The 23,448-nt window shown below is 39.4% G+C and overlaps 1 protein-coding gene across 3 annotated transcripts in view; it reads right to left on the bottom strand.

Annotated features, from left to right (window-relative positions):
* Nucleotides 1-23,448, bottom strand: part of VPS41 (VPS41 subunit of HOPS complex) — a 182,219-nt gene that overhangs the window by 18,683 nt on the left and 140,088 nt on the right. For all 3 annotated transcript variants that reach the window (XM_057731540.1, XM_057731542.1, XM_057731539.1), the window contains 9 exons: nucleotides 22,784-22,840; nucleotides 20,451-20,512; nucleotides 18,932-19,013; nucleotides 16,701-16,793; nucleotides 11,566-11,693; nucleotides 9,929-10,073; nucleotides 7,218-7,259; nucleotides 7,023-7,073; nucleotides 4,072-4,209 (listed from right to left, as the gene is read on the bottom strand). In XM_057731540.1, coding sequence (XP_057587523.1) covers nucleotides 4,072-4,209; nucleotides 7,023-7,073; nucleotides 7,218-7,259; nucleotides 9,929-10,073; nucleotides 11,566-11,693; nucleotides 16,701-16,793; nucleotides 18,932-19,013; nucleotides 20,451-20,512; nucleotides 22,784-22,840 — 798 coding nt within the window. The remainder of the gene's footprint in view (nucleotides 1-4,071; nucleotides 4,210-7,022; nucleotides 7,074-7,217; nucleotides 7,260-9,928; nucleotides 10,074-11,565; nucleotides 11,694-16,700; nucleotides 16,794-18,931; nucleotides 19,014-20,450; nucleotides 20,513-22,783; nucleotides 22,841-23,448) is intronic.

Raw genomic sequence — 23,448 nt, 5'->3', positions numbered from 1 at the left:
TTTCTCATGTATGAGAAATCAGACTCTAGAAATCTCTGGAAATTTTGAGTAAAGTGTAAAAAGAAAATGTTTCTGGGACACAGAATTTTTCTATTATTGACACAGGTACAGCATCAAAGCATGTTTTCTTATTTTAGATTCCTGAATGTTCTTGGGCCATAGTGCTCCCTCTAGAGGAAAGAGCAGGGAGACAAAGATATTTTTAAAAGCCAATCGGACATGGGGACACACAGAAAAGAAGACTAGAAGAAAACAAAAGTGACAAGACAGAATCATAACAGAAACTGAGTAAAAAATGATGCAAAAATATTTAAATTTTCCTTTTCTTGATTTAATGTAAAGGTAAGTAACAGAGAAATTTGGGGGTGACAGAAACCTTATCAACCTTATCAACTAAACAATGATTTCCACCTACCCTTGACCCTGTCATCTTTCATCCAGTCTTTTAAATTTCTTTAATACAAATTCATAAACTTTGCATCTCCCAGCTTTATGCCTCCAAATTCATAAACACGGCCACCCTGTGAGTGCCATTAGATAAGAGAGCAACCATAAATTCAGGTATTAATAATAAAGCTGATACTCTGCTTTTAACTATTCTAGGCATAAGCAAAATCAGGTTTGCAAATGAAAACTAGCATCTAATGACCACATCTGGAAACTAACAGAAGAAAGAACAGTTTAAAAACTGATGTCTTTCATGATTATTGCAGTACTAAGGAATATCTTTATCACTGTTATAGTCATTTTAATTAATTATTTAAACCTGAAAAATGATTTCTCATCATAGAGGAAAGAATATAGGACCTGAGGTTAAGAGACCCAGGTTCCAAGTCCTGGCCCTTTGACTTATTAAAGCTCTAGACTTTGGGTTGTTTCTTTCAACTCCTGAAGACTCGGCTTGTCATGTATAAAATGACTTTATCCACCGACCTGCACGTTTATAGCAATTAAGTAAAAACAAGGAACATGAAAGCACATCACATATGATAAAGCACAACAAAAACTATTTTGGGATACTATTTTTTTTAAAGCCTATGTTTACTGTCTTTTCAAATTGTAGATGTTGTAAATTCCTACCAACCCTATATCTCCTTTAGAATGAACAGTTTTGTAAAAATTTATGATTCATTTTGGATTGTAAGAGTCGTGGTGATTTTAAATCCTGAACTCTGATCTTTGGTAACTACTTTCCTAAAGGGCTTCTAACGTGATGCGAAGTCTCTACAAACTTTCTGGCCAAATGCTATTGACGGAGGCATTTCAATCAATTCAAAATAAGTTTGACCTGGATTCTTGAAGATTTCACCCCTTTGCTCAGGGATTACCCAATCCCAGCAAAGGCAGACAACCAGAAATGAGGAAGACAGAGCTGTATTCTGTCGGACGTGAATTATCCACAATATTGAGTCTATACGCTCTGAATGCCGTGAAATCTTAAACACGTCCCACTTAAAATAAAAACAAACACCAAAATACAATCTCAACATCCTTTGGACTAAACAATCTATAAACTCTTTAGAAGTAGAGATGGCGTGGGTGGGTGGGAGAGGGGATTAAATTTTTTTAAGTTCTTAATTTTATATTCGGTAGAAAAGAAGACCAAGTTTCCTGAGTCTCTCTTTAGATAAAACAGGTGAATTTGTACCCCATGACCTTCACTTCACCATCAACATGTTTAGGATGCTGTTTTTTTTTATTTTATTGAAATACAGTTGACTTATAATGTGTTAATTTCTGCTGTACAGCAAAGTGAGTCAGTTATATATATATACACACACACACTCTTTCCCATTCTTTCCCATTATGGTTTATCACAGGGTATTGAACATAGTTCCCTGTGCTGTACAGTAGGACCTTGTTGTTTATCCATTCTGTATATAATAATTTGTATCTGTTAATCCCAAGCTCCCAGTTCATCTCTCCCCAACTCCCCCAACCCTCTTGGCAACCACAAGCCTGTTCTCTGTCTGTGAGTCTGTTTTGTAGATAAATTCATTTGTGTCATATTTTAGTAGGATGCTTTTAATGGGGGGAAATCTACTTTGCTTTTTATGAATTGGTAGCTTTTTTCATGAATTCATTTCTAAGATGATTAAGTGTGCACAGAGTTCTTATTTCTAGGGAAAAAGGAATGAGATCCTTCATGAGTTAAAGTCAAGAAAATCTGCTTTAAGATGGCCTGGGGTACCTGAGCAAGGGTAGTGGTATAATTTTTGCAAATATACAGATTTCCCACAGTGGAGTCTGATGCAAAGATAATCTCTTATAAAGATGTCTCAGTGACCTTGAACAGGAAAGCCCATTTAGGGAGTTCCAAAAATGTGGATTATTGACTTATGTTTCCACCATTACCATCTTGAATCCATTTTGTTCAAAATTCTCTTTCAGTGGAAAACATGAGATAATTTTAAAAAAAGATATGAAACAATTGTTTTCAGATGCTTGTGCTGAGTTCTCTCATATACAATTGGTTCTTCTCAGCAGATCAGAGAGAAACATTCGAAAAGGTCTACACAATGCTCCAAGTGAGTTCTCTGTATTAGAAATATCGTGTGTGCGTCGGAGATGTTCTGATGCTCCCTTTGTGGGTATAGCAGTGTGCCTTCTGTGGAACGCTACTGGACTGGAAAACTGTACACCAGATGGGTTCAAAGTGTGTTCCAGACACGAATGCAATGGAATCTGGGTGTGGCCTCTGCACCTGTGTTCAGTGATTGAGGAGAAAGAAGCCAGCGTGGGTAATGATCACCGTCGTGTGTAGGGCTCTGACTGAGGCGTCAACGGGACACGGCCATGTCCTCCTGGAAGCAAACGGCGTTTCCTCCAAAAGTGAGATAAAAAAGGAGCGCAGGTCAAAGACTAAGATTCTCCCTCTTTTTCTCAATGATAGATTCTAAAGTGAGGAAAAGAATGTTTGCTTTTCTCTTTTAAGATAATGTGTTTCCAAATTTATTCTTGAGAAAAAGCCTTAGGGCCCAAATGTAAAATGTTTGTTTTTCATAAACTAACATGCGGGCAAGATTTTTTTTTTAATTAACTGCAGATTTTGAAAATCCACTGAGCTGAAACTGGCTCATAGTAAAGTCAATACATGTGAAGTTAATTATCATGGGCTGAAGAAGCAAGTAGAAAAGTGGTGAGTACACATCAACCACGTTATCAGTCAGCTTCTTAATAGGTATCTCTTATGGGTGGGATACATTTTTTTTGTTTTGTCAATACACATAGCTGACTATAAAAAGTGTATGTTATCTGGCCATCTGAATTTAGTAAGCACTTGTAGATGGTAGAGAGCATTCCGGATGGTCTGAAGAACCATGGGAAACAAAACTGATGGTCTTTGATGGCCCAGTTTCTAGTACACACGCAGTAAGTATTATAGTTTATCTTGAAACAGAGGCTCATAACACCTACTGGCTCATATTCAGCCCTAACTAGAACCTCGTATGTATTAATTTATTCACTCACTCTGTCAGGTCGCAACAAACATTTAGTGTTTAATGTGTGTCAGCTACTGAGTTTATCAAAATGAGTGAGACAAACTCCTTGTCCTTTAAGAATTCATAGGATGGTGGGAGAGACTAGTTATATTTATCATAACTAGGATGAAATGTAGGGTGAGAGAGAAATACAGAAGTACCTTAGGTGTGTATTTAAAGCACACGGGGTGCAGGACTGAAGTGAAGACTGAGTCCCGACGAGGGCGGCTGCCCCTGGCGTGGGGCGGTCCATGTCCTTGCCCCAGGCTGACTCTGAGGCCCCACCCTGATGCAGGGAAACTGCCTCAGACTCCCGACAGTGTCTCCTGGTTGACTGAGTCCTAGACCCTGGATTAAACCTGTCCTCCAGTTGAACCTGGCAGAGAAATACTTGAGCTCCTCACAGACACCACATCCAGCAGGACCTCCCACTGTCATCAGCATGCCCGGCAAGACCTACTGCTTTGCGAGCGAGTCTTCCCCTGAACGGGGACGGATGCGCAGAGGCAGAAGACGAGGGTGACCCGGAGCTTACCAACAGTGACGACTCCGTCGCCTCCGTGTTCGAGCAGGGGCGTCTGTGACTTACCTTTTCAAGGGGGCAGTGGATGCTATCGCGGAGGAACGGAAGCAAGTTGGGCCGGTCGAATTCCGCATAGAGGCTGATCTGCTTCTCGTGGTAGCGCTGCCCCTTGTGATGGTCTCTTTTGAAAAGCTTATGCAGATACTAGAAGGGACAAAGGAATCGACCAGAAGCATTACAACAGGAAAAGCAACACTGCTTAACACTGCTATGTTCAGTTCCAAACAGCTTCCACGGAGAGGCTGGCGGAAAAGCAGTTTTCGGGAAAAATCTCTAGGTGCTGGGGGAGTAGAAAGGAGATGCCTTGGGAAGAGCAAGGAGAGGCTGACACTCTTTCTAAAACGAATGGCCCCGAGGGACCTGGCTCTGCCACTTCCTGATCGTGTGACCTTGGGCAGGTCACTAACCTCTCTGTGACTGCGTTTATCTGCAAAGATCTCCCGGGGTGGTTGTGAGGGCTAAATGAGTTCCCATTTGTAAATCGCTCAGAACCATGCCTGGCACACACTGGGCCCCAGAGGTATGCTAATGACAGGAGTTGTTAATATTGTCACCATCTGCTTTGCCTCAGAAATAAAATGTTTGATCTGTGATGTCTCTAGATCATAAAAATTCTCATCCTTTCTATTCATAAAAGGGGGTAGAGTCCTGGGACAAGAACATGTTCTTAAAAACTCAAGTAGCAAGTGCTAAATTAATTCTCATACATTCTGCATCTCCTCTCTTTAAGTCTTACTGAGATCTGTGTTTGCAGTGAAATGCTGCCTCTCCTGGTGACCTCAAACATAGAAAGTAAAAAATCAAGAAGAGTACGGGTGTTCTGAACCCATTTTCAAAGCTGATTCCTTTCCCTAACTGTCAGAAAAAGTTAATGGACCTCCAAGAGAGTGATTCAGTCTCTCCTCGGAGGCAAGTCTATCAGTGTACTGTGCAGAAGCCAGAAATCGATGTTCAAAGTTTAGTTTGTGTTAAATGTAAACAAACACCCCAGAACCCACCTGACGCCGGAAGGCTTCACCATACCAAGTGCATTGGCGCCTTGAGTAGATTGATTTGTCAGAAACACAGAGCATCAGCCTGCCCTGAAGGTGTGACTGGGGATGAAGTTGCCGGAGTGTGACATTTGCTGTTGTATGTGGTCACTAAGTAAGCCTAATCAGGACACAGCCACACTGAGAAACCCCTCCTGGGAGTTAGCTGCTCCTCTCTCCCTCAGGCAAGAAGCAGGGGAGTCAGACAGAACTCCACCTTCTGATGGAGACTCCGGCCAGTCCACGGGCACGGGGTCAGTGTGTGAGCTGGACACACTGCAGTCTCCCAGAGCTGCAAGTGGGCTAGGAAGGCTCTGTCACATCTTCGGGGCAAATTTATACAGACATTACCTTGCCTGACAGGGAAGATGGGCCACTGCAGTGTGAGCTCTGCCACCATTCCCCCACTGCCCTAATGACACTGTCACTAGATACCGCTCGCCTGTAATCCTGTCTCATGGCTGAAGGAGGCCAGAAATCACTGCTTTGTAAACAAATCCCATGGTGGCCAGCAAAGAGGTACCTTGCTTGGGTAAGCAGATAATCTGGAGATTTTCAATCATGAACAAAAGAGCAAAAGCATCTGTATAACCTCTGAGCAAAGAAAAAACAAAAAACAAAAAAACAAAACAAAACCCCCCAAAACATCTCTCATTTCTACTTTGGAGTCTTCAGAGGCTTCAATGCATAAAACTGACTCAAATAAAACGCTCTATTTCCTAACCCTGCTCCTGGGGTGCAGAAAGATGAGCACACGTACAAGAGTCCTGATCTTATTTGATGTCCAGAGTCCTACTGGAACAATCCCTATTTTCACTGAAGATTTTTCTTGTATAATTTTGAAAGGACGTAGAAAACATCTACTCCTGCTTTACTCCTATGATGACAGCAATGCAGAGAATCAAAGTAACCCCCACCCCACAAAGGAAATCTAGAATAACGGGCCTGTTGGCACCATCACAAGACCACACAATAGAAGCAGGCACAAGGATTGTCAGGGTGAGACGCAAAACAGCAAGGCTCTGTTCCGTGATCATTCTGTGGTCCTGGACGCTCACGTCCCGGTGCTTCCCTGGCAGGAGAACGTGATATCCACAGAGCACAGGTCAGGGCACTGGCTTTGCTGTAATTTATGCCATAATTATATTAAATGGGAACCACAGTAGTGTGAACAAAGAACACTGCCTGTCATTCTGGTAAACAAAGAATGTCGCGCGCCATCCAGCCCTCAGACCCTGCAGCTTCCCACCTACCCCCCCAGCCCCCGGTGTGCCCTGGGGGGCATTCGGGATGGAGAAAAACACCTCCTGGCCCTAGATTAGTTAAGTGCATACCTAAAGAATCATTTCAATGAGCCCAGACTCTCCCATCTTCCCATACACAGAAAGGCACTAAAATCATTAACTTGAGATGTCTGTTTTGTGTGTGTGTGAGATTAGCAGTAATCCTTTGATGTTTGACAACACTTTTTTTTTTTTTTTTTTCAGCAAAACCTGCTATATATCCTGGCTCCCCCTACCTCTCTGGAACAGTCCCTCAGAGCTGAGAGGCTGCTCTCCTGGGCTATAGTTCTCAGTAGTGTACCCAAATAAAACATAATTCTCAACTTTTACGCTGTACATTTTTTTCCCAGTGGATAGAAGGGAGGTGCTTACTCCCAGGCATAGTTTGATGACACAAAAATGTGACAACTATTTTTTTTAATCACCATTAAGTTGTGAGTCAAAGTACCTGAGCTGTTATTAATTCCTAATCTGGATTCAGAGCATATGCTGCATTCCAGTAATTACAGAATGTTGTTTGTGGTCAGTCCTCCCATCTGCGTATGAACCTGAAGTGTTCACTTCGCTCTTCTCAACCTAATACTGTAAGGTGATTTGCCTCCCTGTTCAATCAAAGGGCAAAAGAGAGGACTGTCATGCTTACCACATGCTGCAACTCTGGTCTGTCTTCTAATTCTTCCACTACCTTTTTAATCTACAGGAAAAAAAAATTTAATGTAGAATTATGAGGACACAAACATAGCTGCAAGATGATCTAGTAAACATCTCTCTTCTTTATGGTGACAGTGGTCCCAGACACTCAACTGTTTGAACACATATAAAAACAAAAGATACTCACTGAAATTTTATCTTCATTGTCCAGAAGCATGTCAACAGCTTTCTGCAATATGAAAAAATAACCCATCATTGAAATTTGCCATATGAAAAGAGAACACAGAATACAATGTATTGTATATGGTATCAACATTAAAGGCAGAGGGCTTATTTTACATAGATAAGAAGGTTCTTAGCTTACAATGGTCCTTAAGTGAGATATTTCTAAATGCATTTTAAAATGTGTTTCAATCTGAGGTCTCTGTGCTTTGCATATGACTTAAAATAGTGCCTTGCTACAACTCACTAATACGAAATATCTGTATCATTTGCAGTACCACAAAGATGAGCTTTGTTTCTGGTCACCTGAAAATCAACTGAGTCCCTCTACACATTCCACAAATATAATGATCTGGTCTTACGTGGAGAAGAGGATAAGAGTCAAGGAAAAAAAAAAACGGTACCTGAAGTTTCACAACAATATAAAGCTTATGGATTTTTAGAATTGACTTTAGCCACCTTTATCATTCATGAAACACAAGTCAGACAGTGTTTGTAACAAGAAGTAGTGGGAAGACAGCTCACCAGACTGAGCCTCATACAGAATACCTGGGTCTTGTTCTTGACTCTGCTATTACGGGAGTGAGTCAAAAATTATCCACACTTTGGTTATATTAAAACTTCTGTTGGCTGCACTGTCTTATCAGCACTTTCCGTTCAAGGCTACTGTCTCCCCAGTCACTGCTGTGCAGGTGTGAATGTGTTACATCAGTTCATTTGTAACTGCGGTGTGAGCAAAAATAGATGCCCCACTTGTGATTTGCATGACAGAAGAGCAGCGTGCAGTGATTTGTTTTTTGTGGTCTGAGGGTGTACACGTCCGTACACATCTGCCCACACTGTCAACACTCCGCAAACACTTCGTTTTGAGGTGTTAAAACATCCTCCCCATAGTCCTGATCTTGCTTCACTGGACTTTCACCTGTTCGGTCCCGCTTTCAGGGGACCCGAACAGGTGAAAGTCCCCTGTGAAGACAAAGATTCACGGACTATGAAGAGTGAAGGACCATGATTCTCTCACACCTCCAAAACGAAGTGTTATGAGGGAGCTGTTGACAGATGGACAAAGTGTATTGAAAAGCAAGGAGATTGTATTGAAAAATGATGTATTTGTCTTTTCTAAAAGTTAAATAAGTTCTACAGCCTGGAGTGCGGATAATTTTTGACCCACCCTCATACACTGCCTACCTGTCTGCTGCAAACATGTTTTTCTCTCTGAAATATTAGGAGGTTGGAAGAGATTATCCTTAAGTTATTTTCTAATTAGACAGTCCTAGGATCCCTTAACTTGGATTCCTGCTCTTGAATAACAATCACTTTGAGCTCATTCATGTTTTGTCTATAGCTTCATATGCAAAGCTAGGCTCTTGGGATACGTGGGGGTGGGGCAGGCATAAGGGGAGGCTGGATATGGGGAAATGTAATTAATTTCTCTATAAGCTTCTCATCCTCTTAATCATCTTCTGCCAGAAAAGCAGAACCTCTGTACCTGAACTTCCTGGGAACTGCACTCATTATTTTTAGATCTGTACTCCCTAAGGACTTGACTCATTCAGTATGAAAAATTGGGCTACAAGCATCTTTCAGAAAAAAAGAGGTAGATTTAGCTCCTGCTTGAATTAAGTTTAAGTGTGTGAAGACTAATATACAGCACATAATAGATATATAATGTTGCACATAATACTTCTAAGTACAGTCAAATAAAATTTTTAAAAATCCAAGTAACCCTTTTGGAGCCTTAAGGGGTCTACTCTTTGATTTATCTAAAATTTCAATTTTGGACTTCCCTGGAGGTCTGATGGTTAAGACTCCGTGTTTCCACTGCAAGGGGCACAGGTTTGATCCCTGGTTGGGGAACTAAGATCCCACATGCTGAACAGTGCAGCCAAAAAAAAAAAAAAAGAAGATAAAGTTTCAATTTTTTTGAGTAAGAACTACTGTGTTTTAAGAATCTCTTTCTTTCCACCCATCACCAGCACTTGGCATTCACTTTCTTTTTTAAAATATACACGAACACAATTTGTACCACTTTACAAGAGCCACGGTGAGCTGTCGAGGATTGCTGCCCTTATTAGACGAGCATTCGGCTATTCAAATTTGTCCTATGATAAAATGATACAGCCCACATGTTCTGGCCCTGAGGATCATCTGAGACCAATGGAAACTCCATGTGCCAACGCTGTGAATGCCAAGGAATAAAACCGCACCAGATGGATCAAAATAGTTTTCTTAAAATTTGAATTCGGGGACATACAATTAAGAAGCTTGACTGAGCTAAAGCATATGGCTAGATTCTCTGTTTCTATGAATTAGATAAATTGTCTTACTAAAAAAATTACTTCACACACACACAAATTTAAAAGTTGCACATCAAATTATGATTGCTTTTACAGAATAACCACATCAAGTAAAGGATTCCTGAATGTCAATACTATAGTAACATCCAGTCAAGATGTTCTGAACATGATCAGCATACAGCCAAGTTATATGATTTATTAACTACTCCAGCGTGTGGACAAATGTCTAGTTATTAAAATCTTGGGACAGCACAAATAATTTATCAGTAGTAAAATAAGAAACACATTATACCTGACTCACTTTGCTGTACACCTAAAAATAACACACATTGTAAATCAACTAACTTCCATAAAAATTTAAAAAAAAGAAACACTTTACCTCAGAATCAAAATCCATTAATAAAACAATTTTATCCTTGATAGAACTGAAAAGGTTATGCTTGTGGATCAACTGGAAAACATCCTTATGTCTTAATGTTAAGTATATTTCTAGAGCGTTGCCATAGTTTTTGTCATAGGTGTACCTGGTAAGACAAAAGTTTTTACATTAATGTTCGCCAACATGTCTAATAAAACACACATACACACAGATAAATCATGTTTTACATTAATGAAAACAAAAACTTGTTTAGAGAGAAAAGTTAACTTTATTTAGAAAAGTCTTCCTTGGGATTTAACTATATGTGACCAATAAGTATTTTTTTCTCAGAACCTTGATTCCCATCTCACCAAAATTTTAGAAAATTTACAATATTCAACTAATAAAATTTTTCTTAAAAAAGTAAATGCTCAAAAATTTTTAGAGATATCCATAAACCAGACAAAGAAATTATGACCCAAAATGAAGGAAATTCTTATTCTAGTAATAATTAAAAAAATCAAAGTTCTTACAAGCAGTGTTGAGCTGACAAATGGGTGATAGTCCAAAAGCTTATCTGTAAGGAGGTTGTAAAAAATTTAAATGTGTTTTTCTGTTGAAACTATGTTTTTCACACTGCTTAACTCCCTGAGCCAGCTCCTAAAAGCCAACTGAACCTAAACTGCACTGTGAATCCATTATTAGCACTACAGAATTATCAGTATTATTAGTACAGTGTTAGTACCACAGAATCCAAGGAAAATAAAACAATGGTTCCAGAAGAAAATGATTAGTGTTCCAACTCAGAAGGCCACAAACATGACCCTTTCTTTGGAAAGTCTCAAACAGCCCTGAATTCTCGGCCATTTTGGTGTGGCTTTCTTGGTCTTGGGCAGAAGATGTAAGAGGATGATGTCATCTGAGGCGGTGGGGGTGTGAGGCAGGGCTGAAGCAGGGTGGTCTTCCTGAGACTACCTGCAGTGTGCTGCTTGCTTCACCGGACCAAAGTTCCCAGAGGGCATGGGTGATTTTATCTACCTCTGCATCATAGGCATATAGCACAAAGCCCAAGTCACCACAAGTACCTAATGAATATGAAAAGCCTTAACCAAGTTTCCATTTTCTAAGCCCTGACTCAGTGCGAGGCACTGCACTTAGTTCTTGATTATGAAATTCATGAAAACCATCCCTTGTGCTCCTGATGTAGAGGTATCATGCAAGATTCTCATGAAAACCATCCCGTGAGGAATTGTCACCTGTGATCGTATAGATAAGGAGTCTACAGTTGGAGAAGCTTACTGACTTGCAGATCCAAGAATGACAGATTTCAGCGCCTCACTGGGAATCTGATTTGCTTGAGTAGTCTAAGACCTGGTACCCTTCCCTCCTCGAACCACTGCCTCTGCCAAGTGATGCTGACTAGGGTTCCTCTACTCTAGGAAATAGATGACATTACAATTGTAAGTTTCACACATTTTCCTTACCTTACCTTCTAGCTAATCACTGGAGGCTTCTGAAAAGTTTTTACTAAGAGTGAATATAGGAAAATGGTACATATAAATCCGCATCCTCCCAATTCAGTTTGCCAGATCTAAAATATGAAAAACTTTTCAGGTAGATTGATTTGGAAAAAAAAAAAAGCACTAAAATATACTCACAATTCTGCCAGGGTTTTAAGTAAGGTTCTGTTCTGACTATCTTTTTTCAGGTGATCCCGAACTGCTTGAACTATTACTGAATTGTTGTATAGGTTTCCCGGCCATTCTCGGATCAATGTGGCAAAACCCTAACCGAGGGGGAAAAAAAAACAGAAGAACACTCTTTCAATAGGAAAACACTCCAAAGAGTTCAAACAATGCCTAAAAGTATTCATGGAAAACAGACAAAGTCACTTTATGATTAAAACACTGGTCCCTAAACATATCATCAATTTTCAGACTATGGGTTTGCAGGTGGTGAGGGAGGCAGAGAACGTCCGCACCCCCATCTCCATCCGTCATTCCTGAGAAGTGGGCGGCGCCATCATTTCTCTTGTTAGTGGGTGAAATGCACAAGGAAGCAAGGCCCTCAGGTCCTTCCATAAAGTACCACTGCTCAGACAGAGTTTAGGTCTGACTTGCTTTCTCCTTATCCTGGACTAGCCGTCATACCTGGAGAACATCTTTAACATCTTACAGGAACTGTCCAAGTCAGCTGCACAGCCAGCGCTGTGCACACGGTAGCTTTGCTCCCACAGTGCAATCACCTGGCATCCCACCTTCAACAAGTTATCATCTCTATCTTCCTTCCACTCATGCCTCTGAACGTAGTTTTGTTTGGGGTTTGGGACTTTGGTTCAAGCCTTATCCCTTGCTCTTACCCTGACTCTCTCTGGATCTCAAACTTTGTTGTTCTGATAGAAAACTGCAGATAGCCTGACTGGATCCTCCAGAGCTGATTCTTGACCAGTGTCCAGGGCAGGACACTGCCATCCTGATTCCTAACTTTATCCCTGTAACTCCATGTATTGGGGAGCTGTTTACTTACTGATCCTTGACAACTTTTAGGAAAAAAAAAGAAGAAAAAAAAAGGAAAAAAAAACCTTAGAGTTTTCTAAAGATAGCAAATAGAAGTAAAAATCTTCACAGTATTGAAAAAAATCATTATTTATATTAAATAACTCAAAAAATGCTTTAAAGAACTACTTTGAATTGGTTTAAATGGTATTTAGAAATGAAAATTGTGTGGTGGAATTTGTTTCTGTAAAGTACCAGGATTTGGTAAGAAGAAAATCACAAAAATAATCAGGACTATGGTCTTTTCTATTAAAGAAACCCCTAGCAAGGATGGCAAGAAAACAGACCAGGCTGCACATTTTCCATTCAAACTGCAGCCTTCCTTCATATGACCATGACTGCAGTTTGCTTGAGAGATTTGGGGAGGAGATTCACTAAGTAAAGAGGATACAATTCATAAAACTACTAAACCAGAACATTAAAATGTTCTCTGAATCAAAATGACATGTTGGATCAAGTTTTGATTTTCTTTTAAGACTCTGCAATTTATAAGATAAAAAGAAAGTCTTAAAAAGATTTTCACCCCAATACTGGCAGCTCTCAGTAGCCCTGAGACCAGGGACAGTACTGTTCAGGGAAAGAAGAAAGCCTGGCTCCTTTTCCTCTCTTCCCGGTGCAGGCAACAGCCTTTGCAGTACTGCCAACTTCTAATACAAAATAAGATAAAGTGACCAGTCACATTGTGCGATAAAAACATGACAACTCCAGCATAAACTGAAATAAACATTGATTACATTTCAAGTTAGGCTTTTCTCTGCTTAACTGGTTTTGTGTACCTTTGAATAAATGTGCTAAAAAATACTGATGAAATCATCCCTGGGGCCTTTACTATTAATTATAGGACACAGTTATCAGGGAGCTGGTAGCATCCAGTGAGCAAAGTCAGAGAAACCCTCAGTGCCCATCATAGTAAGTAAAAGGTTAAAGACTATTCATTAAATGAAATGCCACAGAAATCATCCCACTTTAAACATGTTTATACATTTGTCATTAATATTATGAAGCAAAGCTTAAGTATTTAAAATAATTCTGCTAGGGTGTAAATTAAAAAGCAAAGCTATATGCATTTCGGTAGAAACCCCATACAAAGAAGTCATGAAGCACCAGTACCTCCAAGAAAATATTGTTACTTCATTTGTTTTTATTTCTAATCTGACCTTTAGTGCTATTTAGCAGCACAAAAATTTCAAGCATATTATATGTGATCAAAAGTGTTGCTATAGAACACTATCTGATTAATTATGTGACAATTTAATTCAAAATTGTGAAACTGAGAATGATGGAAGCTAAAATATAAGAACTTATGACAAAACCAAATTATTTATAACCTTCTTAATAGTACAGACCAAGCAGACACCCTAAAACATCTAGGAAAAAACATCTACAAGTTTTGAGTCACACTTATTACTTCAGTCTCAGTCAAAAGTCTTCCAGATATGAGTTAACAAGACACCTTTAATGATACAGGATTTAAAACAGTTTCTTGAAAAAGTAAGGGTAGAATCACGAATTGTAATGGAATCATACAAATAATAAACTTGCTTTTTTATGGTTAAATTATATTACTTTAAAAACAGGACAAGTACACTAAGCTTCAGTTTTTGAAATAAAGTTCATACTCTTCCCATCATTTTCACAGAACACACATAATTCTCTTTCTTTTGGGAAGATGCACAAAGATGGAATATTTATGACAGCCACTCTGTGTACTCAGAACATACTGGAAAGAAACAGAAGTCCATTACAAGTCTTTCTTCACGGAAGAAAACTTTTCCAATAACTACGGCCAATAATGGCCTCTCATTAGATCTCTTATAACACATTGCTATGCCTGTCTTACTTATTTTCTAGTTGCTTAAAGCTTATTAGTACGGTCTCCCCAGTCAGTCTGTAAACCCATTGAAGCCTGGGACTGTGTTTTCATTTCTCCTGGATCCAAATGAGTACTCAGCCCAGTTCCTGACCATGGTAGGTTCTAAATAAAGACATAGGAACCACGCTCCTAGACTGTATCGGTTGCTTCCTAGCACAAATGGCAGAAACTATGACGATAAACTCTTCTATACAGATCTGGAAAGGAACAGACCCATGCTGGTAGGGAAGACTGGAAAATGACATTAAAACACATGCAAATAAGAGAATGTGAAGAAATGCTGCCTCCATTAGTACACACAGTTATTAACATAATATTTTGTTCAAGTTTAATTCATCCTAAAGCACTTAGTCCCCTCCTATAAGAATACAGGTTTATAACAGTAAAGGAACTACATAGGTCACGCAGGCATCAGGATGCTTGAATTTCACGTAGCCAGGAACACCTGGCTGACAGTAACTGACCAAGCACTAGAGTTACCAGGATAAAGGATCACTATCGTAAAGCTCCCTTTAGACCTTAAGCTTTAAAAATCATCTCAGAGTTAGAATGCAGTGTTTGTGTTATTACTCCTCCTTAAATTCAATGTTATTGGTTAAAAAATCTCAGTAGGCACTCAAAACACAGGAGTTCTTTTTCTCATTCCCACTCTGATTGCCTCTATTTCTATTAACCTTTTCTTTTTTTTTTTTTTTTTTTTTAGGCACACCACGTGGCCTGCGGGATCTTAGTTCCCCGACCAGGGATCGAACCCCTGGTTCTTAGCAGCAGAAGCGCGAAGTCCTAACCACTGGACCACCAGGAAAGTCCCTTTCTATCTATTAACCTTTCTGCAAGCCACCCCGCGTTCTTGTGGGAAGAAGGAAAGTTGTACATAAAGTCTTCCTTATTTTCGAAACATATCAGGATGTGCGAAGGCAATGACAACGTGCAACATACTGTGAGGTACCAATGTGAAAACTGATCACTGCATTAGGCCCCTAAACGTCAAAAGGAGCTGAAGATGATGCCACTTTTAGGAAAGGCTTTGAAGTTTGGGCAGAAGCTGGAGAACAGCAGCCCGAGGTCCAACATCCCCTGGTTTACGGATCCTCCCAGCAAAGTCACAGCTCTGAAAAAGAGCTTACCAGCCTCGTCTAGAACCTGCCTGCCAGAAATCCCACCTTTTCCTCTGGTCAGAAGTGGAAGAAGGCTGAGTCTTCACCACCACCCTTCGTGGATAGCCTTACTAGAGCACCCAGCGTATTACATAATAATTGATCTGTTTATATCGGGGTCCTCACACTCAGTCTTGCTGATGCTTTGTCACAGAGGGGCTGTCCTGTGCACCGTAGGAGGTTTAGCAGCATCCCTGCTGGCCTCCACCCACTAAATGCCAATTCCCCAATCGTGACAATCTAAAATGTCTCCAGACATTGTCCCCTGTTGAGAACTGCTGGGTTACATGCTTGGGTGTGACTCAGACTACGAGCTGTCGCTAAATGTGCATCACTTCATGCACATCTGCATGCCTAGTGCCTAGCACACTCCTGGAGTACGGTAGGCACGAAACAGAGATTTTCCATATAAATGCAATTTAAAGGAACTTGACTTTAAAAATTATCATTTTGGGGGACCTCCCTGGTGGTCCAGTGGTTAGGATTCTGTTCTTCCACTGCAGGGGGAATGGGTTCGATTCCTGGTTGGGGAACTAAGATCCTGCAAGGCGCATGGTGCAGCCAATAGTAATAATAATAATAACAACATAATCCATTTTGGGTGCATGCAAACCCCAAATTTAAATTCAAACCTATAATGTAAAGGCTTTGGGCAAGTTACTTAATTTCTTTAATCTTTAGTTCTTTAAAATTGGATATGACTGTATAGTGTTGTTAGGAGTATAATATCACAACATGCATGTAACAGTGCAGAGTATACAATAGATAAGCAATTTAAGTACCACCTTTCTCCTTAATCAATAAGCAAACAGATCATTTCCAATCCCCTTCCCTCTTCCTGCCTCCCAATTTCTCTGTAATCCTCCTTTGGCAAACTTAGCTCTGAGACTCAGGTTTTAGAAAGTTCTGAATTCATTAGCAAATGCTATTCTATTTATGAAATCCCCCACACAATACTTGGTGCTTTTCCTTTAGCTCTATCAAGGAGGGAGCTTTAAGGAAATCTTCAAAATGTCCATGGGTTAGACATTTCCTCTAACAAGTCCACATAAACATCAGCTGTCATCAGAGTGCATGTATCTCAGTTTCAGCTGCCACACAGAAACTGCAGATCTGCTGCCTTTAAACCAGCTGCTCCATTGTACTATATTTCTAGATTTCTTAACATTTTCCACTGAGAATAATATGACCGTGTTAGAATGTCATACCTCATAATCACTTTCCAAAAATTCATATAAGATCATTTCATAGATGAGTGGTTTCAGAACTGGATCCCCTCTTGGCAAATAAGGACTAATAGCCTAAGAAAGGAAAAGGAAAAAAAAAAATCTTTGAACAGTAGCAAAATAAAACTGTACATCAAAGAGGCAGCAAATATAAAAGTACACATTTACTTTAAAATTTTAAGGCAACAGAGTACTTTGGAAAAATATTATGAAGAAATAAGATTCAAATAAGTTCTACCTTATAACACATTACAATATATTTTAAAAATAATAGATAAGGTGTCTACACGTATGAATGAATGAATAAAACAAACTGCTTTAAGTTAAACTATCTCTGTTCTTACTGATGAATTAATGAAAATCTAAATGATAGAATGATGATAAAAGTCAACTTATTACGTTATCAAGAAGTTATAAAAAAAAATAAAAAAAAAAAAAAAAGAAGTTATAGATCACCTATTCATCTTTTTTTCCCCTTAAAATGGAATACATTAACCTTTAAAAACTCATAATCATCGTTTGAAATTAAGAGAAAATAAACCTTGTGTTTTTAGCTACTTCAGTGCTGCATTAAGTGTTGAATTTCCAAACACTGTAAATGGCTCTGCGGTGCATGACCCACCAATCACCGTGCTCTGTGCTGGGAACCCAGAGCTCCAGGCACCGTCTCCAGGAGCTCACAGCCTCAGAGGGAAGCTATGCAGATATCTAAATAGCCAACTGCAATACTGCGTGCTGTATTGAGGGGGGAGGGGTGAACAAGATGCTGTGGTGAGATGGATCTTGGAGAATGAAGCAGAACTGACAGGTGCCAGGGGTCTGTCAGGCAAAGAGAGAAGGGCACGGGCCCCCTGGTAGAGGGAACAGCATGGGCAAAGGCACAGAACCATGAATGTGCACTCTGCATGCAGGGAGGTCAGTGTGGCTCAGAGATGTGAGGTGGGTCACGGAAGGGAGAGAAGGCTGAAGAGGAAGGTGACATGGGTCATGAAAGGGATTTGGATTTTATACTCTGAGCAGGAGGGAAGTGAGAGGAGCACATTTAGTTTTTAAAATAGCTAACTCTGGGTTAGGGTTGTCCATAGATCTACCATAAGGCCCTTGCAACAGCTCAGGCGGGAGTTAAGGCAGTGGTACAGGAGGGGGAGGAGATGTTCAGTTGGTACTGACGAAGTGAAACTGACAAGAATTGGAGATGGAACAGAATCAGCAGGTGAGTTAGATGTTCTAATCAAGACAGTGGCTTTGAGCTATTAAGCATGGAGAAATGAGCATATTGTGATGTCATACACACCGATTCAAAGGAGAAGGACCAAACTTGGGAGGGAAATGGATTCACATTAACTTGAGGGATCATTCTCAGCAGTATGTACACACAAGGAAAAATGGCCATCACGTGCTTCCAACACAGATACGGAATTCAAAATGGAGGTCTGGGTGATGGAGCCATCGTGGTAAACATGGCCATAGGACTGGAGAAGATCCCCCAAGATCAGCCCAACAGACATGACGAGCAGCGTCCCTGAGGGTCTCCTAGAGAAGAGTAACATTTATGGGGCAAGCAGAGGATAAGGCCCAGGGCTGGCCAGCTGAATAACTAGAATTTTTAAAAGCGTGTTCGGAATTCTAGGACAGCACTGAAAAGGCTCACAAATACTGAAAAGTTTTAAAAATATGTTTTAAACAGACCTACAGACATAGGAATACTTTATTGATTAGTTTTTATATTGTACACTGAGTTGAAAGATTTAAAAAAATGAAATATCAAAATTATTTGTTGGAGCCACCTGGCTAAAATCTTCCATTTGTCTTCCAGCAAGTAAAATATTGGAAAATGCATTAATTCTTCATACATGTGAAAGAAAGCCTTACGTTTATAATCTACTGTGATGAGACTATACCTGTTTTCCATATTCATTAAAAAGAACATGAAAACTTCAATCTGAACACAGAGGGAATTGGAGGGAGATAGGAAAGTGAAAGAGTAAGAAACATAAGAAAGCATCATACACGTAATATATTTGTATAAATTTTATGTACATAAATATACACCAGATTTATATTTTAAAACTAATTTCTAAAGCTTTTGCTTTGTAGCTGAAATACTCGCTTCCCAATAAAGAACTGATTGCTACTGTCTTAATTTTATTTCCATCTCCATATTCATACACTACATACAAAAATTAAGCGCTAAAAAGGAAAGCTGTGCTTACCTTAAGCTGTCCAATTTCTTTAAATTTATAAACTTCATATTCCCAGAGTGCTGCATTTTTCCCAAGAATTTTCTGGCATTTGCTGGCAGTAAAAACAACCCAGGGAGAAAGAAAGTATAAGTAAAGAAAATAAACAGAGACAGAATTAACAGACATTTCCCCTAGTGGTTTAGATAAATCTCTCATCCCAGAATTTTGACAAATTTCCATTTCAAGTGCCAATGAACATAAAGGTTATATTTCTGGTACTCACTTGACTGCATATACAAAGTTGATAGAAATCATGAAAATACGAAACACTTAGAAATAAAGATGAATCTCTCAGAAGACTTTGATGAGGGGTTTTCCTAATGATTTTTCTGTCCTGAGTTTCCTACTTAACCAGATGAGTGCTGCTGGTTTGGGGACCCTTCTTGCCTTGAAGAAATATCATATCCTGAAGTGTCAATTAAACTACTTTTTCAGAGGCTTTAAATAGTGGACTACAATATCAGACTTTAGAAAATTAGAATCCTACTGCAGAATATAATCTGGAAAAATGTGTATGTATGAATAAAACTTTATTTGATGTACACATTAAAGAAACACATTTCCCTAAATCAGGGGACAAAAAGTGGCCCTGAAGACTATCTTTCTGGGCTGCCACGCAGTCCTGCAGATGGCACTGCACAGCTCGACGAGGAACCACTCACACAGACCCACACGACCACTGTATACCATGTATGTTTTTCTCCACCAGAGGCTCTTGCAAACCAGGAGCCTGGGGCCTGCTGATCATTTCTGTCTATTGCCATCATCTTGTTGGGAGACAGTTTTCCAGGAACTGTGAGCACAGGCACTGGCAACCTTTATCCTGGACTATCTTTTCAGGGATGTTTGTAGAGTGCATAGCCCTGGAGGTGAGAGGACACAGGCAGTGTTTCCCTCTGGAGCACAGGGCAGGTTTGTTTACCACCCAGTAAAATAAAAATAACATCTTCCTCTGGAGCCAAGGGCAGGCAGGCTTACTGCCCATTATAAAAGAATCAGATACTCTAAGTCCAGGGTTCCTCTCCTGCGACACAACCCACTGCCTGTGCAGGGTCACCTGGCCCTCTTTGTGTCCTGCTGTGGGATCTGGAGAAAGTGCTTGGTACTCTGGCCACAGCTATTGCTGAGGTAGATGGTCCTGTGTCTCTGACCCAGGAGGATGTCTTTTGCCAGCACCCATGAAAAACTGGCAGGTGAACTTGTTAGCTTATAAAAAGGGCAAAATCTCAGACTCTTCATGGTTTCTGACACCTTTCTTATTAAATAATGAGAAAACCATTTTTCATGTAGTGAAAATGAGATAGTAAGGTGGGTAAGTAACACGTATCAATCCATTCTATGGTTAAAACCATTACTATTCAAAAATAACCCCTGTTAGAAAGATTTAAAAAAAAAAAAAGTGTCAACTGTAGAGAATGACTTATTTGTGTTGCTAACATGGCTCAATTCTATTTATATGAACAAATAATTGCGAAAACATCTTGATTACCGTGCTGCTATGTCGTACTCTCCTTTCTCCACCAGGTGGTTTATATATGCCAAGCCGATGTCCTAGGGAAAATGAAATGAAGGAATTTCATAATTCACTGGAACACATGGAAAGTTGGGTCTCAGTTCCTGAATGGGCCTGCTGACTGGAATCTGTTTATACATCTTAGTTTGCTTTATGTAATTATGCTCATTTCTTTCTCAAGCATATTTAAACACACTTGTATTTTCACAAATTTTAGAATTTACAATTAAAAAAAAATGTTACTACTTTAAAGGCTCCTAGCATGCCCTCTTCTAAAAACTTTCCTACAAAAGAAATCTCTGATACAAGAAACATAATCTGACAATTTCATGTTGTCGTTGGATATAAAATTGTTTCTTGTACTTTCATCTGTAAAACGTGAGCTACCGTCTTCTGTATCAAGTCTGGGGAAATGCTGTAAGAAAAATGAAATGACAGATCATCATATGAAAGGGAGATATTAACCTTAAAATGAAAATGAGCTCAGAAAATCAGGTCATCTAAACCCACAAGTTTACAGATGAGGAAACCGGCTCAAAGCAGTGAACTGACTGGCTTCATGGCATTTGTGCTCATTCACTTGTTCTACCTCGGTTCTGAAAGGACTTGGGGTGGCCTGTGTCACCAGAGACAGGGGACCTCCTGCTTGATCTTCCCATGATTCTTACGAAAGATTAGTTCCACCTAAAAGCATTTGCATGAGAAGCTTAAACTCAGTATATATAACAAAACTTGGATTTTAAGTTCTACTTTATGCACAAAAATTTTTTTGTGAAGCTTCTTCCTGGATGGCAGAAATAGCAGAAGCCCACTTCTCTCTCTGCCTGCCTCAACCTTGGAGAAGAATGTCCAGGCATGATTAATGTATAGGACATGCCCATTTCAAGAGTGAAGGGAAAAACCCAAAGTTCTTAGTGTATTAAACTTTCACTTTAATGACGACTATGTAGGAAGTCATACTTCAAATCTTTTGGAACTGCAGAGTGAAGAAAAGGTGCTTAACTTTATGTCTCTGAAAACAGATCACATATCACAGTATCTACAGTGAGTCTACAGGTTCAGAGAAGAGAGGCCTCCTTTGCAGAGTCAATTTCTCTAACCTTTCTCCCCATGTCCATGCCACTCCCCACTCATCCTCTGTCTCTGTGCTCCTTTAACCTCGACCTGATTCCCTTAAGCATGAGCACGTTAAATATCTCTCTTACACAAAGTAACCGTCATCACCAAAAACCTCCCCATGATGTCACAGTCCCTAGCCATAGTCTTGACTCTTTTCCACTTCGCAGCTAGCCTAATAGTCTACATTCAGCTCGACTTCATCATATCCTATTCACTTTCACTCCACCAAGCATGTTAAGTATAAATAATATATACAGAAAATGCACTTGTCACTTTCATATCACCAAACCCAATGTACAACTGACTAGCTAAGCTTGTCCTACTTTTGACCTGCTTACTTCAATTATACTCTTCTACTGGCTGGAATGCTCCATTTCTAGATAATCCTTGCTTATTCTCTACAATTGTGAATGAATAAAACAACATAAGATGCTCTGGTTCTTTCTTTCCCTTTTAGTTCCTGAATTATGTTGCTTGTATACCCTTTTTGGGAATTAGGCTTTTTTGAGGAGTTTTAAAGAGAAGTTTAAGGCGGGCAAAGCACAGAAGGACTTTGTCCTGGAATGGAACCCAAGTAGCCATAGATGACTAAGTTTCCAGTTTTCATCTGTAAACCCAGGTCCTGGGCTAGATGATCTCTAAGAACACTTCACACTCAGAGGCTAACCTTTCTTTTCTGCTTCCCATCTGCACATTCACTGTTACAGTTAGCAAAGAAATGGGCTTTCACTCACTATATTTTTCCCAGAGTCCAAAATGTAATAAAAATGTATTTGATGTACTAGATTAGTCGCCATAACAAAATAAATTGAGTCTGTTCTTATGGAAACACACAAAGGAATCTAGTTTTATGAAACTACTCTTTTGATAAATTTCACAGTACTGCGACTTTACCTATGATTTAAAGAAACTGTCCCATGCATAACTGGAAAGCTTTGTATTTTAAGTGTATTTATAAATCCAGTTTCCAAATTACCTAAGATTACCTCCTAGCAGGTGTTCAAGTTTCTTGATAATAAGCAGAAACGGATTCAATAAAATGAAATACTTTAACCCCATAGGTTAGAGAATTCGTTTGAAATAACTTCTCAAAAGGTAGGAAGAATCTGTTCTTTTCAAATTACTTTCAGTCTCATTATAACTTATTGAAAGGTACAGTTATGTTTCAAATAGCAAAACTACATACTTACCAGAATCTTATGTCTTTTAATGTTCTTTTGGCTAATTTCAGCTGCCATCAGAGCTTCCTGTATTTACATAAGCATGATAAAAGGAGTCGAAAAGGAGGAAGGGAAAAGGGAAGAGAGTGGGAGAGAGAGATATTGAGGTTATAAACACTATATTTATTAAGTTTTAAAGTTCTGGGCTACATAAATAAGCCCCATTTTTCCATGGCTTTTGCTTGAAGCACAGGAATTTTTAATGTAATGGTTGAGTGAACCTCACTGAATTCAAACTCAAACAAAAGCAGTCAACCAAAATGAAGACTTCTTTTTATTTCCATTTGAATTCATTTCCACGTTAGGTTACTGGAATCACATTTCAGACACAACTCAAAACACAACAAAATCTCTTAGGTTCAAACAAAAAAAATCTGTCATTCTAAATCTGTATGACATATATTAACCAAGGGGCACTTTTCCTTTATGAAACATAAAAAGTAACCTATATACATAATTTAGATATAACTACACTAAAATTTTGAAAAACTCTGATTTTATTTTTATTTTGGTAAGTGTACAATGATTAACAGAAATGTTTGAAACACAAAATTTAAATCTTTAAGAAGCTACTGGATCTAAAGCAATAATGGTAATAACTGGGGTATGAACTTGGTATCAATACCTGGACTCCA

The sequence above is a fragment of the Hippopotamus amphibius genome, chromosome 4 (genome assembly GCF_030028045.1).
Source record: "Hippopotamus amphibius kiboko isolate mHipAmp2 chromosome 4, mHipAmp2.hap2, whole genome shotgun sequence".
Lineage (NCBI taxonomy): Eukaryota > Metazoa > Chordata > Mammalia > Artiodactyla > Hippopotamidae > Hippopotamus > Hippopotamus amphibius.
Note: the sequence above shows the minus strand (reverse complement) of the source record. Positions and strands in the feature narration are given on the sequence as shown.